The sequence below is a fragment of the Diceros bicornis genome, chromosome X, assembly GCF_020826845.1.
Source record: "Diceros bicornis minor isolate mBicDic1 chromosome X, mDicBic1.mat.cur, whole genome shotgun sequence".
Taxonomy (NCBI): Eukaryota; Metazoa; Chordata; class Mammalia; order Perissodactyla; family Rhinocerotidae; genus Diceros; species Diceros bicornis.
This window is the reverse complement of record NC_080781.1, coordinates 7426188-7445318: the sequence shown is the minus strand read 5'-3', so window position 1 is coordinate 7445318 and position 19131 is coordinate 7426188. Positions and strand designations below refer to the sequence as shown.

The 19131-nt window shown below is 41.4% G+C and overlaps 1 protein-coding gene across 1 annotated transcript; it reads right to left on the bottom strand.

The window, feature by feature from the left end:
* Window positions 1-9048: 9048 nt before the first annotated feature.
* Window positions 9049-9696, bottom strand: CLDN34 (claudin 34). Its single transcript, XM_058535160.1, has one exon. It carries the CDS (start codon window positions 9694-9696, stop codon window positions 9049-9051), a length of 648 nt encoding a protein of 215 aa, XP_058391143.1.
* Window positions 9697-19131: the final 9435 nt, after the last annotated feature.

Here is a 19131-nt window from a genome sequence, read left to right as displayed (position 1 = left end):
ATACAGAAATGTTAGTTACAGCACCATTTATCATAAGTAAAAATTGGAAATAACCTAAATGTCTATTAATAGAGGAATGCTTACATAAATTATGGTACATCCAGGATTATAGTGGAATATCACATGGTCATGACCAAGAATGAGTTAATCCACATGAACTGTCTGAAGAAACTTCTGTACTATACCAAAAAAAGCAAAATGAATGCTAATACATATGGTATGACCATTTGTGTCAAAAGACAAACAGATCTAATTTTCTTTATACATATACAAATAGATATGTACATACATTTTTTAAAAGTTTAGAAGGATGTGACAGAAAGAGTAATTCTAGGGAGACCAACTGAGAAGAATAGAGATTTGCATTCTTATTTACATATGGTCTATAATTTGTACGGTTTTTAATGAAAAACACACATAATTTTATAATTAAAAACAGAGAGAACATGACCTTGAAGATCTAGAATATGTTACACACAACAAATCATGCCTATTTACTTTTTTTACCTATCACTGGCTCAAAATTCCACCTTTAGATGTTGGCTTCTTTTGGGTGCAACTTAAAAATATTCTGATGTGTTTTGCATGAAGCAAATATCTTCTCTGAGGCAAAAATCTAGAGTATGGACCAACTTACTTGGATCTCTTTTTAATTCGAATCCTTGGCAGTAAATGGCAGGGATTATCAGAAAATGCTACCCCTAGAGCTTCTCCCTCTGTTGATTAGCAGAAGGGAATGAGGCGGGGTCTGCTCAGAGTAGACCAGCATGTGGATAACATAGGCAACTTGCCCATGCAGAAGATTTTAGGGGCCTCCAAACTATGTCTCCTTGTTGTGAAGCCTGATATTCCCAACATTGTATCCACAGTCCCACAATCTTCTGGAGAATGTGCTTTCTAATTGCACGAAGGCAGCGGTTTTACTACTTGAGAAGTTACATTAGCAAGATGGGTTTGGGGTTGACTGCCAATTTGATTACTTCACTCTCCAGTAATAATACTTTCTTGCCAATGGAGGTCTGAGGGAATGGACCACAGGACCAATGAGTTTGACGGAGTGAGAGAATCAGGAAGGAGAAAGTTACAGTTGCAGGGAAACACACCAGCCCGGGAAAGTTTTGGTACGTCTGTGTCTGAAACTGGTGGGGTGGGGACGTGTTTTTCCTGAAGACCAAACTTGGAAGACTCCATATATCTTATTTTAAATTTTTACCTATGGTCCATGTAGAAGGACTCAAGAGTTCAGAAGATTGGGGAATGGCAAATATTCTTTGTAGCAGTAGGAAATATTGACCAGGAAGGGGAAAATGTCCAGCCCCCGTTAAAAGATTCACAGAGACGAATCACCTACAGTATAAGAGATATGGTTAGGTAGAGTTTGACTCTGAACACAGCCCACAAATCCCTGCCTCTCACCAAATATTTCTCACACACGTTTAATGAGAGCCCAATGATAGATGTACAGTTAGGATCCCCATTTTATAGATGAGGGAACTGAGCACAGAGAGGTTAAGTAACTTACTCAAGGTCACATAGATATAAATGGCAAAGCCGGGCTCCAGAGCCCTTGCTGTGGACGCAGTGCTTCCTGGCTCTCCCGATATTTGATGACATTTATTTACATCAACAGAGTATCAACAAATAGACAAATCCCATGTCAATTATAATAATGGCCGTCAGTGGCCTTCTCTATGTCCTATAAAAAATGAAAGTGAATCTTGAAGGACAGCAGCATATGGGAAAATATAAATACTTGCCTCCTCATCTCCCTTATCTCAGTGTGACTCAAGGCCTTTTAAAAGCTGATACTTTTATCAAAAAAAAAAATATTACAAGTGTGGTTAAGGATGCGGAGAAATTGGAATCGTTGTGCACTGCTGGTGGGAATGTAAAATGGTGTGGTGGCTGTGGAAAATGATACAGCGATTCCTCAAAAAATTAAACATAGAATTATCATATGGTGCAGCAATTCCACTTATATTTACCCAAAAGAAGAGACAGCAGGGATTTGAACAGATTGCACACTCATATTTACAGAAGCATTATTCACAATAGCCAAAAGGTGGTAACAACCCAAACGTCCATGGATGGATGAATGGATAGACAAAATGTGGTTTAGCCATACAACGGAATATTATTCAGCCTTGTAAAGGAAGGAAATTCTAACACATGCTACAACGTGGATGAACCTTTAGGACATTATGCTAAGTGAAATAAGCCAGTCACAAAAGGATAAGCACTGTATGGTTCTACTTCTATGAGCTCCCTAGAGGAGTCAAACTCATAGAGACAGAAAGAAGGACAGTTGGTGCCAGGGGCTGGGCGGTGGGGAGTTAGCGTTCAATGGAGACAGAGTTTCAGCTGGGGAAGGTGAAAAAGTTCTGGAGATGGATGGTGGTGATGGTTGAACAACACTGTGAATAATGTCCCTAATGCCGCTGAACTGTATGCTTAAAAGTGGTTAAAATGGTAAATTTTAGGTTATGTATATTTTACTACAATAAAAAAGTATCATGAGAAAGTAAATACTTTATAAAGAGCAAAGACATTATGCTGGGTGTGAGATGATATCTCATTGCAGTTTTGATTTGCATTTCCATAATAATTAGTGATGTTGAATATCTTTTCATGTGCCTGTTGGCCACCTGTATATCCTCTTTGGAAAAATGTCTGTTCAGATCCTCTGCCAATTTTTTTAATTGGGTTTGTTTTTTTTCTTGTTGGTCATTCCTTTAGTTTTGATGGGGTCCTTTTTTTTTTTTTTGTGAGGAAGATCAGCCCTGAGCTAACATCCATGGCAATCCTCCTCTTTTTGCTGAGGAAGACCGGCCCTAAGCTAACATCTATTGCCAATCCTCCTCCTTTTTTTCCCCCCTTTTCCCCCCAAAGCCCCAGTAGATAGTGGTATGTCATAGTTGCACATCCTTCTAGTTGCTGTATGTGGGACAACCCCTCAGCATGGCCAGAGAAGCTTTACAATGTATTCTTTTGACAAGGCTGTAAGGAAGCAGACATTCTCATAGATTGCTCATGAGAGTGCAAAGTGGATCATCCCTATAGTAGAAGACTTAGCTATGTATATAAATATATATATCTATATATTGTGTGTGTGAGGAAGATCAGCCCTGAGCTAACATCTGATGCCAATCCTCCTCTTTTTTGCCTAGGAAGATTGGCCCTGGGCTAACATCGCACATCTTCCTCTACTTTATATGGGACGCCGCCACAGCATGGCCTGACAAGCGGTGTACTCATGCACGCCCAGGATCCGAACCTGCGAAATCCCAGGCCGCCGAAGGGGAGCGTGAGCACTTAACCGCTACACCATTGGGCTGGCCCCCAGCAATATATATTTTTAAATTACACATGCCTTGACCCTTTGCTCCAGGAGTCCTAGGAATCCATCCTAAAGATACACTGGCAAAAATACAAAAAGGTGTATGCACAAAGTTATAATACATACATACATACACACCTAACTGGTTGAATAAACTAGGATACATCCACACAATGAATACTATACAGACATAAAAACAATGAGAAAGAGCTCAACACACTGAAATAGAGTGCTTGGCAAGAATTTATTGTCAGGTGACAAAAGCAAGGTGCCAAATATTATGTATACTATGATTGTATTTTGTAAGGGATGGAATAAATATGAACACACACTCTTATATTCACAAAAGAAAACACTAGAAAATAAACAAAAAATTTAAAAATTACCTAAGATGAGAGAGAATAGAATGGGGATAGGAACAGAAACTTATTCGGACTTTTTCTGAATAAACCTGGTTAAATAACTTTGACTTTGAAATTATGTAAATATTTCACATATTCAAAAACTAAAACTGTCAAAAACACAAAAGTAATCCCTAAAAATAGAAAACAAGAGGAAATGAATAAACTTAATTGCTTACCAAGTTAGTGATATAACCATACAACCATCATTAGTGGTTAAGGGTATAACCATCATTACATCAAAAAACTTTAGAATGCAGCATTTTGAACATATATACCTAACACAATACATTTTAGAGATAAACAAGGCTTTAAAGAAACCTTAAACTTTATTCAGTCTTATGGCTAATAATGATATTAGTAATATTATTTTTAAAATTTTATATATCATAGAATAAAGCAAAAAAAATATGTTAATATTGTTGGGTTTTCAATCTGGCAGAAAGAAATGCAGTATAGGGGCCGCCCCATGGCTTAGCGGTTAAGTGCATGCGCTCCGCTGCTGGCGGCCCAGGTTCGGATCCCGGGCGTGCACCGACACACTGCTTATCCGGCCATGCTGAGGCCGTGTCCCACATACAGCAACTAGAAGGATGTGCAGCTATGACATACAACTATCTACTGGGGCTTTGGGGGAAAAAAATAAATAAATAAAATTTTTAAAAAATTAAAAAAAAAAGAAATGCAGTATAAAATTGCAGCGAAATAAAAATTCTGTGAGTTAAGGTTGAATTGAAAATAACTTTATAATATAATAATTTTTTCTTCTTACAAATTCATATATCTTAGTTCTGTCCACTAAAATACCTAGATATAATGACAACCCAGTAGAATCAGCACCACCGGTGCCTGAACTGCGGTTTCTAAACACCATCTCAACATCTAGGGCCCACTGAAGGAATGGCATGGTTGAGTCAAGGTCTTGGGCCTGAAATGTACAAGATGCACCTGGGACATCTTGTGGATGGACAAAAAAGGAAAGCCTCAAAGACTGATGGGGTTTCTTTTTGGGGTGATAAGAATGTTCTGTAATTAGTTGGTGGTGATGGCTGGACAACTATGTGAATACACTAAAAAACATTTGTACATGGTCAAGGGTGATTTTTATGGTATGTGAATTAGACTTCAATAAAAATGTTATTAAAATATTATTTAAAGTATTTTTAATAACAAAACAAAAAAGTCTATTGGGAACCACCATCACTACCACCATGCAGGCCATGGGAACAATGACTGACTGTGCGTCATAGGAAGCATCTCTTAATTGATGGGCATGGTCAGAGAATTAATCAGCTAGGGAAGAGTTTCATTAAATGGTGCAACTCTGGATTCCAGGAGGAGGAATATGGCTGGTACCAATGTATGCTGAACACAATGTGGATTTTCAATGGGCAAAACCTTACTGGTCTATGATACAAATGCCAGGGAATTGAAGAATATGAAAAAATGTGCTAAGATATAGAATGTAGCACAGCTGGAGAACAGGAAAGAAAAGTGCTGAATGCAAGAAGCAGATTTTTTCAAGCAAAATGAGTATGGAAAAAATAGTCAAGAGTTCAGCGCTTTTCTGAAAGTATTCTGGCATCATCCAAACAGGCATGAGCCAGAAAAGAACTCCGGTCTCTGGGCAAAGACTTAGAGCGTTTTTCAAACATACTAAAGAAAATACTAAAGATAAGCTGGAATTGAGATGAAAACAATATCACGTTCTTCTTTGTAACAACCATGAACTTCAGCAAAATGATGGCAAGCTCTCAGAAGCAAAAGAAGTGAAAGAAACAAGTATGCAAACAGATTCCAGGCCACTGACAAACCAATGTGTTGCTATTCTTGAGACTGTAAACATGGCTGCATGATCTTACTGTGTTTAGAATTTGCTTGGCTCCCAAGATAGCGTTTCTGCAGTAAAATCCTTCCTTTTCAAATATTGATATGCTTTCTAGCCATTTTTCTTGAAAGAAAGGAAAATGACTTCAGTCATGATTTGATTTTATTAAAAATGCTTTTTTTCCCTTAAACTTGAACTGTAGGAACCATCACTCAAAGCTGTTTAATAAAATAACTTGAAGCAAGATATACCTGTAGTCAATATTCTAGGTAGGTTTTTAACTGATAAAGTTAATTTGTTTAAAAATTAAGCTGAAAATTATGAGAGGGGAGTTTCTAGCATATGCATAAAACAATGAATCAATTTTTGAAAATTGTCACTTACTTTGAAAAGTAGATCTGTGAATAGGTTTCAAGAGAGTTATGAACCTGTGCAAAGTTTTGTGAGTATGGTAATTATTCTATGGAGAATTTCCATGAGTTTAAGAACCACTGGTATATGAGCCGGCCCCGTGGCTTAGCGGTTAAGTGCATGCACTCCCCTGCTGGCAGCCCGGGTTCGGATCCCTGGCACGCACTGACACACCGCTTCTCAGGCCATGCTGAGGCCGTGTCCCACGTTACAGCAACTAGAAGGATATGCAGCTATGACATACAACTATCTACTGGGGCTTTGGGGGGAAAATAAAAAAATAAATAAATAAAAAATTATAAAGAACCACTGGTATAAAAGACAATTAGATGTACAGTAAATAAATACGCGTTAATTTCAACATCTCTCTCTAACATTTGATGAATGTAGTTGTTAACTGTATTGTTGATATGTCCTTCTCTCTACTATTTTGTTCTTTAGGAAAATCATTTTCATAGAATGAATTTTATTGATAAAGTGAAGAGCTGTTTGAGGTAAATAGTATGTTATGATTGTCTTGAATAAAGTTTTTTTTTTTAATCTTAAAATAATACCAATAGAGACATGTCAAAGGACACATGTCCCTGTGGTTCCATTTCCAAGGATGGGTCAATTTGATCATGAAAGGAATAATGAATGCAATTGAGTGAAACACTTTGCATATATAGAAATCCACGAGTTACCGTTAAAAACTTTTATGAAACAAGGAGGGAAATTTGAAAAGTTATTGTTAACTATTTTTGGTGTGATAATGACAATGCGGTTATGTTAAAAAAAAAAAAAAAGGAGTCCTTACCTTTTAGAAATGCATACTGAAGTATTTATGCATAAAATAATATATTACCAGGGATTTATTACAAAATAATCCAAGGCTGCGGTGGTGAGAGTCAGTGAGGGTAGAGATGAAACACGATTGGTCACATATTGATAATTCTTGAAGATAAGATAATTGTCTGTCTACTTTTGAATGTATCTGAAAATTTCCATAATAAAAACATGGAAACACAGGCCAGCCCCAGTGGCCTAGTGGTTAAGTTTGGTGCGCTCTGCTTCAGCGGCCCAGGTTCAGTTCCTGGGCACGGACCCAAACCACTCATCTGTCAGTGGCAGCAACTCACATAAAAAAAAAAAAAGAGGAAGATTGGCAGCAGTTGTTAACTCAGGGTGAATCTTCTCCAGCAAGAATACCCACAAAAAACAAATAAAAAAACCCATGGAAACAATCTCATGAGTTCATACTCAAGAGTTGAGTTGACACTCAAAAAAGAAAAAGACAGAAAGGAAAATTGACATAGTACAATTTTTAAAAAATACACTGGTCAACACCAAAGGTAATTAGGGCATACTCTAAAAATTTAACAAGCAGAGGGAAAAAATGAAGCATTTACCTTGCCTTTTTTTTTTTTAATTTTAATTTTAATTTATTTTATTTTTTCCCCCAAAGCCCCAGTAGACAATTGTATGTCATAGCTGCACGTCCTTCTAGTTGCTGTATGTGGGACGTGGCCTCAGCATGGCTGGAGAAGCAGTGCGTCTGTGTGCGCCCGGGATCCGAACCCGGGCCGCCAGCAGCAGAGCGCACGCACTTAACCGCTAAGCCACGGGGCCAGCCCTACATTGCCTTTTTTGTATGAGGTGAATTTTAGAGTAACCAAGTAGCCATACTTGATGAGGGAAAGTTCTTCTTTACAAAAGCATCCCAGCTTATAAATCTGCCAAGAATGTTCACCACTTGTAATCCTTAGGGCAATAATTGATTCAAACAAGGACCATCAATAGGTGAAACAGTTAGGTGGAAGTTTGATGAAACTTACAAGAGGGATCAGGCTTTCCCCTGGTGGATCCACCCATTAATCTTAGCCTCACTAAAAAGGACAATTACCACGTGCCACTTGGTATAATGTACTCAGTGTGAAGTACAGGGCACCACCTTTGAAACACTCTTCCTCAAAGAGTTGACCCAGAATCTAATCCAGCCTCGGAGATAACAATGTTAATGATAGGACAATTGACCCACTGTCTTCAGCAAATCAAAACCATTTTTTAAAAAAACGGCAGAGGGGGTGCGGTAGGGAGAGTGCTTTCAATTAAGACTTAAGAGGCAGAATGAGCACCTTGTGTGGAAAAAATAAAACTGTATATTTTTGAGGCGTTAAAAAATTCTAAGTATTTGATGATAACAAGGAATAATTGTTAATTTTTTTTATGTATAATATGAGTTTGCAAGGAAATGTCCATTTTTTAGAGAGTAACATTGAAGTATGTAGGGGTGAATGGACATGATATCTGGGGTTTGCTTTAAAATCCTTTGGGAGGGCCGGCCCCGTGGCTTAGCGGTTAAGTGCGCGGGCTCTGCTGCTGGCGGCCTGGGTTCGGATTCCGGGCGCGCACCGACGCACTGCTTCTCCAGCCATGCTGAGGCTGCGTCCCACATACAGCAACTAGAAGGATGTGCAACTATGACATACAACTATCTACTGGGGCTTTGGAGGAAAAATAAATAAATAAAATTATTTAAAAAAAATCCTTTGGGAAAAGAAAAATAGTTTAATAGGGGAGAAAGAAAGGAGAGAGAAAGCTAATATGGCAGAATCTTGATAATTGTTGAGTCTGGTAATGTATGTGGGGGACTTCCTTATATTATTCCCTCTAGTTTTGCACATTTTGAAAAGTTTTATGATAGAGAAATGTTATTACAGTGCTATAGGAAATCAGGTTGGTTGCATTTAGCAGAAGTTTAAGAGGGAGATGTGAGAATCTCAGATACTCTTATTTCCATACAGTAGATCTATTGTTTATTGTTTAGGTTATTTATCCAATAATAGTTAAAACCCAGATCCAATAAAACCAACAGGCAGGTGGGAAAAACTTTTTTTTTTTAATGAAAATTCTTTAATTCAACCAACCAATCAATGAACCAAACTCAGATGCAGAAGGAAACAGTTGGCTCTTTCTGTCCAAAACCTTTGCCATGGTCGTGAGTCCTTGGAAATATTTGATAGAGCATCCTGGAATACTTCCCACAAACTCCTGGTAATCTTGGCTGTGCAAAGCCAGTGCAACCAGGAATTTTATACTTCTGAAACTTCAGGATGCGGTTGGCTCTCCAGGGGGAATTTATAAGAGAGGAAAAACGACCCACTTAACAACATCATGAAGGCAGCCAGACATGCCACTGTAACAGCACTGCCAATTTCCTGAGTATCTGGCTTGAAGGGCATACAGAAATGTGGCGGGAAGGCGATACCCTCCTCATTCATCACCGAGTAGTAATTCCAGATCACAGCTATGGAGATACAGACACCAGCAGCTATGTTCAGAATTCCTGAAGCAACAAATGCAGTGCAGGTAGCATTCTTCCAAAGAATTCCCACGTACACATTCCTAAGTGCAAAGGTGGTGGAGACTTTCCCCAAGAGCCCTAGAACGCTGGCAATCAGCAGGAGGTTTTGAGCAACATGAATGTCAACAGGGAGGTAAGTATCGTGGTAGGTGTAACGGTGACACGATGTGGGTCTGTTAAAGTTGCCGGCACGGTGGTAAATGCAGACTTTCCACATTCCCACGCAGGCCAGGCCCGAGGGGAAGAGGGAGGTGTTATCCATGTACCACACTCGCCACTCCACGAGGCCCATGCAAATGGTAGAGAGGATCCATCCTACGGTGGCTACAGCGAAACCTGCCACTTGGCAATTGGCACTATTGATGAGCAGGATCATGGTGGCCAGGTACTCAGGGGAACTGCAAACAAATACAAGACGTCATGAGGGTGCGACCCTTGGGCCTGGAACAGCCCCCTGTGGGTGAGCAGTGCCATGTTTGAGAGAGAAGTCCTATATTTGAGAGTGGAGACATTTGACCCTCACGCTCTGCTGGTTGGAGCAGCGACTGAGCAAACTTTGTGAAGGGCCATTTGGCAATATTTACTGAAAGCCTTAGAACGCACAAACGTTTAGACAGGTGGTTCCACTTCTGGGCATTTGTCCAAAGACATAATTAAGATTGGCCACAAATATTTAGTCACAAAGATGGTCATCACAGCACTGTTTGTCATGTTGAAAAATGGGAAACCACGTCATGTCCAGCAATAGGGCATGGTTAAATAAATTATGCTATATCCATGCAATGGAGCTATACACCAACACTAAAAATATAACTAGAATTGTACAAGGTGTAATATTTTGTGTTTGGCTCTTTTTGCCTGGCATCATGTTTTCAAGGTTCATCCATGTTGTAGCATGTGTGAGTAGTCTGTTCCTTTTCATTGCAGAGTAGTAGTCAATCACACGGATTGAACTGAACCACGGTTTGTTTATTCATTCATCAGTTTTTGGACATTTGGATTGTTCCCAGTTTTGGTTATTATGAATTTTTAATAATTCATAATATTACTTTGTTATGTATTATAATACATATTAAATGTATTATAATTTACATTTATATGTAATTATACATATAAATTACATGTATATGTAATTTACTGCTTTAAACTTCTGTACATAAAACTTTGTAGGGGCACAAGTTCTCATTTCTCTCATGTAGATATCTAGCCCTGAGATTAGTGGGTCGTATGGTAAGGGCATGTTTAACATTTCAGCAAGCGCTAAACTGTCTCCCCAAGTGGCTGCACCATTTTACATCCCCACCGGCAATGTATGAAGGTTCCAGTTTCTCCATATCTTCTCCAACATTTGGCGTTTTTAGGTTTTTTTTTATTATAGCCATTCTAATTGCCATTGAAACATAATGTGACCAAAAGGAAGATGTTCACAAGAATTGAAGTACAAACAGCAAGTTACAAAACAGTACATGCAATATAGTCATGAATATGAATAGAACTGGAAGTCTAGATGCTACATTAGTGAGAGACGTTTTTAATTGGGTTAGAGAGACTCTGAGTTTTTAAAGCTATTTGTATCATGAAGAATCACATACATATAGAGAAGCGCACATAATCTAAGTGTTCAGCTCAATGAATATCACAGGGCAAATACCCAGGGAGCCACTGCTCAATTTAAGATATACAATATCACCACTTCCTCCCTTGTCTTTATTGTTTTCCACCTCAGCATGCAGCCCCACATATCCTAGTTCAATCCTGCCTGTTTCTCAAAATAGGAACCATGCACTAGGCATTATTGTGGGTCTGGCTTCTTTCACTCAACGTGGCGATTCTAACCTGAGATTACGATTTTTTTTAAATGACATCTGGCTGTTCACTATTTTCAGATATTTCTGTCATGAGCATGATTTTCTGAAATAAGAAAAATAAGACTTCACAAAGGATGTGAAGCAACGGAAGATTAATTCTAGTACATAAATACACTGTAATATCTAGAAGGTATTAAAGTAATTCATTCACTGTAATACTTAGCAAATATAAAAGTAGAAGAATATTTAGTAACATGGGAAAATGTCCACGGTGGGTTGAATTTAAAATGCAGATAATAAAACTGTAAGGATGTAGTATGATCTTATTTTGCCCATCATAAAATATGCTGGAAAGACACAAAACAAGATGCATCTGATTATTGGGATTGCTAGTGATTTTTCTTTTCTTTTTACGTTTTAAGGTGAAAGTCTATTATTTTGTTGTTGTTGTTGTCATTGGGGAAGATTTGCCCCGAGCTAACATCTGTTGCCAATCCTCCTCTTTTTGCTCGAGGAAGATTTGCCCAAGCTAAGACATGTGCCAATCTTCCTCAATTTTGTATGTGGGTCGCTGCCACAGCATGGCTGACGAGTGCTGCAGGTCCGAGCCCGGGATCCGAACCCAGGCCGCCAAACTGGAGCATGCAAACTCAACCACTATGCCACAGGGCTGGCCCCTATTACTTATTTAATTATAGAGAAATGGGGGCACAGAGATACTAGCATAGAAATGGATAAAGAGTGAGGCAGAGTGGATGCTGAAGCCAGTTCATGGAGAGCATTGTGGGATCCAGACTTAATTATGGGGGGTCCCAGGTGGGAGGGAGGGCCATGGCAAGGGATTTTTCCAGACTGACACCAGAAATCCCTTCTCATGGCCAGAACATTCTTAGCAGATGTCATATTTATAAAGATCATTCTTTTTGGCCAGATAATCCTGAACAAATTTTGAAGGAACAATTTAAATGGCACATTGGCAGGAATCAGGCAGTCGGGTTGAAAGAGTTAATTGGCTGTGAGTGTTTCTTTTGAGATGACAGTCGATCTGCCAGTTGGGAGCTGGCTGCTGGAGCATGTGGGCTGGCAGGAAGGACTGAAATGTTCAAGGTAACTGAATGTGTTGTTAAAGGGGGACATTCAAGTGTGTGAAAGAGGCGGCACGTCACCTCAGCTGGCACAGAGTTACAGGTTGGCTCACTCTGTTGCCACGGGGCATGGGACACTTCAAGCCCACCCACCTTTAGTATGCTACGTTCTTGAGAATAATGCTTTGAAGGACACGAAAATTAGTAAGTGAAAGTCGTGGGTGCCCTCTGACATCACAGGGAGGGGCCAGGCATGGGGAACACAGAGCTTGTCCTAAGGGTAAGCAGTTCTTTGGTGCCAGCAAAGTCACATTAGAGAAGTCATTTTGTCCTCAACTCAAATCAGTGGATTCTTCAAAACAGCTTTGCCTTCCAGCCCCAGTCCTCTTGCTGAAAAACCCGATGGAATAAGAACTTACAGTGACTTGTGTCTGCCGAGTGAGGGGGTTTTCTCAGAGGGAAGGGGGGCGGAGGCAGTCGACAGGGGACGGGTTGTGTCAATGCACGCCCAGACTGCGAGCTGGAACAGAAAAAACGGAAGACTGGAGATGCTGCAGAGAAAGTGGTAGCATAAATTACCAAGTCCACGTTTAAAAATTTTTTTGATAACTATATTTCCAAATAATTGTAATTCTGGGCATGTTAAAAATGCATTTTAAAATATTTTTTTCTGGGAAGAGATTCATAGACTTCACTACCAGTTAAAGAGGTTCGTGCACAAGAGGTGAAGTTCCACATGCCCAGGTTGGCAGGTTGCATGGCAGAGAATCGCCTGGAGGGGGCAACAGTGGGACCAGGAAAACCAACCATGAGGCTGCTGTAATGATCAAGGTTAGAGACCAGTACACACACACACACACACACACACACACACACACACACGCTTGTACTGAAGTAGGAAGATCCTTCACTGCCGGTAAATGCTACAGAACAATGTGTCTTTCATAGTCTCCTTGTAAATATGAAAAGATGTATCTCCTTTCCACACATATAGATATGTATGGAACATTCTAGAAAGGCAGTACCTGGAACCACTAAAGGCAGTCTCTGGCTATGGAATGGGAGGGCAAGGCTCCATCCACAGGAAGTCTTTGGGCATTCCTTATTTACCATTCATGTGGGGTTTCCATTAGGGAGGGAGGGGGAGGGAGGGCGAGGGAGCGGGAGGGAGGGGGAGGGAGGGGAAGGGAGAGAAGGAAGGAGGGAGAGGTGTGTACTTGTAAGGAAAGCTATTCAAAATACCTTGCTTAGTAAAAATGAACGTTGCAGAAGAGTTTCTATAGAAATGGTTCCATTTCAGTGAAAATATATAGTACGTTTATATATGGATAAACATGATATATATGAATATATAAAACATGTTTGCACATGAAGAGAGAACTTCTAGGTGCAGGAAATGGTTAAAATTGTTACCTCAGGGAAGCAGGACTGGGGTAGGGGCTGTGGAGGTACAACTTTGCCTTCACGTCCAACATCCCCTTTTTGATGGTTTTCATTTTTTGCCAGAAACATTACTCTTAAAGGTAATTTTCAATTAACCAATTAGTTAATTGAAAAGAGGGCGAGGAACAGAACAGAGGAAGGTCAGGATGCCTCTGCGGGAGAAGGTGAGCAGCCCACAGGTAATTCCCCACAGAGCTGGATCAACGGCCGCGAGTGAACCTGCGAGGAAGAGAGCGTGTGGGGGCCAAGGGAAACCTGCCCAGTGGAGGACAGCTCACCCTCCCTAGCCCTGCTGAGGGCCAAGCACTGCTCCAGGTCAGCGGTTCCTAAACTTTGGGACCAAAAAGGACCAAAAAGTCTCCTCCTTTACACTTAACAATTATTGAGATGGGGAGTTAGTGTTTAACGGGGATGGAGTTTCAGTTTGGGAAGATGGAAAAAGTTCTGGAGGTGATGTTGGATGGTGGCAATGGGTGACCAACAATAAGAAGGTACTTAATGCCACTGAACTGTACACTTAAAAACAGCAATTGTATGTTATGTATATTTTACCGCAGTAAGAAAAAATAGAAACAAGAAAATAAATTCAGGACCCCAAAGAGTTTTTGTCCATGCAGGTTGCATCTATAGATATTTACCACATTAGAAATAAAAAGTGAGAAACTTAGATTTATTAATTCATATAATAATAAACCATTACATATTAACACAAGGATTTTTATGAAAAGTAACCACATTTTCCAAATCAAAATTTAGGGGGCATTGTTTTTATCATTCTGCGAATCGCTTTAACGTCAGGCTTAACAGAAGGTGACTGGAGTCACACGTACTTCTGAATTCAGGTTTTTGACATCAAATGTCATGGAGCCTTCTAGAAAACTCCACCGTACACTCATGAGAGAAGGAGAGTGAAAAAGACACCTAACATCTTAGTGTTATTATGAAAATAGTTTTGACCCTGTGGACCCCACCCCCACAGTGAGCTCACCCTGAAAGACCTGTGAGACCATACTAGGTAGGTAGTATTCTTATCCTCATTTTATAGGTGAAAGGACTGAGGACAGAGAGGTTGAGTAACTCGCCTAAAGACACACAGGAAGTAGGTGGTGGAGACAGGCAGCTGGCTGCAGATTCCATCCTCTTACAATACATCATTTTGGGGTAAAGTGGGAGCAAGCACAATTGAAGTTCGTGGTAGGAGAGTCATCTGGGAAAGGAGGGGCACCTCATCCTCTGGACTGAGAGGGGAGGAGGAGAAAGAAACCGAGGCAGTGCTTCTGAAATCTGGCGGCACCAGGGACTCAAACAGATATCTGTACATCCATGTTCATAACGGCATGATTCACGAAAGCCAAAAGGTAGAAGGGACCCAGTTTTCCATCCACGGGTGAACAGATAGACAAAATGTGGTCTATCCATACAACGGAATACTATTCAGCCTTACGACGGAAGGAACTTCTGTCACATGCTACAACGTGGATGAACCTTGAAGACTAATTATGCTAAGTGAAATAGCCAGACGCGAAAGGTCAAATATTGCATGATTTCACTTACATGAAATACTTAAAGTAGTCAAACTCAGAGACACAGAAAGTAGAATGGTGGGTGCCAGGGGAGGGTGAGGGGGGAATGGGGAGTTACTGTTTAACAGGGCTGGTGTTCCAGTTCGGGAAGAGGAAAAAGTTCTGGAGGCAGATAGTGGTGATGGTTGCACAACAGTGTGAATGTCCATTGAACTGTACACATAACAAATGACAAATTTTATGCCTATTTTACCATAGTAAACAATACACAACCAAGAAGGGATGAGCCTCCACTCACTGGTGACACGGTCTCCAAAGGAACGGGCGTCGGGGACGAGGCAGCTGGCTCACCAGGCCAGCCCTGCTGCCGCGCACGCAGCTGTTCTTGGACAGCCCGGACTCTTGACGGCTGGCTCCTTAGTACAGGCAGCTGCGAGCTCTCGGCCACACAGCGGGCCTGGCGTCCGATCACAGGGCCCTCTCCTCAGCCTTCTACTGCCACCACATTCCACCACTCATTGTCCTCACCTTCAGAATTCTCAGTTGCTAGGTCCTGAACGCCACGACAACGACCATTCTTTTGTTGACCCTGGCACTGTCTTTGGTCTCTTTTCTACATCACGTATCCTTTTTGTCTCTCGGCTTTTCTTTGTGGGGGAGGGGCCTGTTTACTAACGGACCTTCAGAGTCCACTTTCAAGATCTGACCGATTCAGATCTGTCTCCTAGTCACTTTCTCTCCTGTCACTCAGAAATGGTGTCTAACCCATTTTACTTCAGGAGGTAACGACATTTTTAAAAAAGCAATGGCAATGTATACATGTAGGTGTTACCAGAAGTGGCACCCATGTAGGCAAGATCTATTCGTGACAGACCACTGACAACTATCACATTCGGAAAGATACCCTTAATTTGTGGATATGACCCACAAGTAGAAGGACGTCCTTGCAGTTCAGAATGAGATTACAGTCTCGTTGAATGTGGTACGCATGAGTAAGAGAGTCTGGAACATGGAAGATAATTCATAACTTGCAAGAAATTGGCCTGCTAAGATTGGGGATAGCTTCAAATGGGCCTTCCGTTAAGAAATGAGACTGCCAAAAAGGCACATGTCAGCTAGCCAGCACTTAGGACTAAGTTTTACACAGAAATCAAAACCACTGGAATCTTTCGCTTACAGTGTTTCTGTGAGAAGGAATTTATCTCAAGCAAATGAGTCAAGATATATCAAAGATGTACGTGAAAAACTCTCCCAATGAATTTTATAACTGAGGTTACAATTGGGACAAATAGCAAAAATCCTAAAAATTCCACTTAGAGAGTACGCTGAGTAAACCATTTTATATCCTTATAACGGAATATTACACAGAAATTCAACATTATGTTGAAGAATTAAGGAAAAAGTGCCCAATATTGCTAAAAAGCTGATTTCAAAAATATGTAATGAGTATAATCCCACTTCTTTAAAAAAAAAAAAGGAAAAAGGGAGAGAGGGAAGGAAGAAAGAAGGAACGGAGGGACAGAGGGAAGATGATGTGTGAATATATCGCCTCACACAGTAATGTACCTCTGAAGCCTCAGCATCCTCACCTGTACAGGAAGGACAATGACTATTCCAGGGATGAGATGGGAAAGTGCATGTTAAGGGCCGAACAGACTTTCATTTCTCCTGAGTAAACCCTAGAGGTGCTGCCAGGGGCAGCTGGCATGCTGCAGGGTGGAGACGGCCATAGGGAAGGCAGGGCCACAAGGACGGGAGTAACAGATGGGGGTAGAGTGTGGGTGTGCCAGGAGACCTGCGATCTAACGCTGGCTCTGTCACGACCGGTAGGCGGCTCTTCATAATGAGTCTAAGATGCAAATATGTACTTGGCACACAAACGTCGGTTAAATATATAGTTTGCTGAGGATACACACACATATACCTGCACACGTGTGTATTTAAGTGTGTTTTTGCATATTTCCTACCATGCCCAAACTTATTTGGGTAAAAATTTATACAAAATCAAATTTAAAGACCATGGTCTTATATGGAGAGATAGACACAGGGTCTTCTGTTCCATCTCAGGGGACAGGAGCCCCTTATAGCTGACACTCAGAGTCCTACACTGTCACCAGCAGTTGCCATCCTTGGAACTGTGTCTCTCAAGATACACTGGCATATTTATTTATTTATTTTTGGTGAGGAAGATCAGCCCTGAGCTAACATCCATGCTAATCCTCCTCTTTTTGCTGAGGAAGACCAGCTCTGAGCTAACATCTATTGCCAATCCTCCTTTTTTTTCCCCCCCAAAGCCCCAGTAGATAGTTGTATGTCATAGTTGCACATCCTTCTAGTTGCTGTATGTGGGACGCGGCCTCAGCATGGCCAGAGAAGTGGTGCGTCGGTGCACTCGGGATCCTAACCCGGGCCGCCAGCAGCGGAGCACGCACACTTAACCGCTAAGCCATGGGGCCAGCCCTACACTGGCATTTTGATAAGTAATTTTTTTTTTTTTTTGGTGAGGAACATTGGCTCTGAGCTAAAATCTGTACCATGCTTCCTCTATTTTGTATGTGGCTCGCCACCACAGCATGGCTGACGAGTGGTGTAGGTCCACACCTCGGTTCAGAACCCCACAAACCCAGGCCACTGAAGCAGGCACACCAGACTTTACCACTATGTCATGAGGCTGACCCCAGCATTAAGTTTTTAAAGACAGGGTGGAGGTAATCCAAGCTCAGATCTGTTTGGGCACCCTGAGTGAAAAGTTAACAGGGTTCTTGATTGCAGGCTTCATTGGAAACGGTACTATGCTGGGAGAATCCGGATGAGAGGAACACATAGCAGGGCTTCCAGCTCACTGGATAGCGCAAAAGGAAAAGCGTTGTCCTCCCAGCCTTTCTCTGGAGCAGGCTATTCTGAGTGCCTCCTGGCATTTAGACCCCAGGGGCTGCTCCTGGTTGGTACCTTTGAGAACCAGCACCCTTCATCAGCTCCCGCCCTGGCGTGAGTTCTCCCTCCTCTCTCGTCTCAGGGTCGAGAGTAATGACACTAGGCAGGCTTAAGAAGAAACCTGTATTTCCCGTTAGGGGTTTCCCCCAATGCCCTCTCCCTGTGACACCCCCAACACTCCATCTCCAGACACCGGCACAGCAGAGCCTGAAGGGAGAAGGTGAGCGGGTACAGGTGGAGAAACAAAACCGAGACCGGAACACTGAGGGAGTTAAAGCAATCGCCGTGTTTCTTTCCCACAAGCAGTTAGCCGTGACCCCGAGCCCTCCGTGCGTGATGCCAGCAGCAAGGATTCCACCACGTGGCTGCACCCGCCTGGCACCTGGTGGGTGCTCAGTACACGAAGCCTGGGAGGAAAGAAAGGGAAGAGACTCACGCTGCTCAGCGATCTGGACCGCGCCCTGCCGCTTTCTTTATTCACTCGTCTAATCATCCCGCATAAATTAGTCGCCCACTTGTACCAGGTGGTACAAATCAGCACAGCACCCACCCTTGAGGGCTTAAGGTTTAGTGGACAAGGGTCTTATGGAAGCTCAAACTCCATAAAAGTTACAGGCACTGGCGTTCAAAACACTTGCAAGCATGATCCATGTTCTGCAATGCTGGGTCACATTATAGCAGATCCTTCTGTTGATGATAAAATATTGGAACTCCACTTTAAAGCTCCTCTCGAGATACCCGACGAAAGCACTAGAGTTGACAACATATGAGAAAAGGGTCTTTGAATGAGACGAAAAGAAAACCTTCTCTAAAACAAAAAAAAAAAGAAATGAACTTGTCATTCTGAAATAATTTCAGACTTAGAAAAAGTTACAAATAGCACAAATATGTCCACATATTCTTCACCAGACTTAGCAGATGGAAACAACTTACATAACCACAGTACAAGGACCAGAATCAACAGATTAACACTGACATGATACTATGATCTTACAGACCTTATTCAAATTTCACCAAT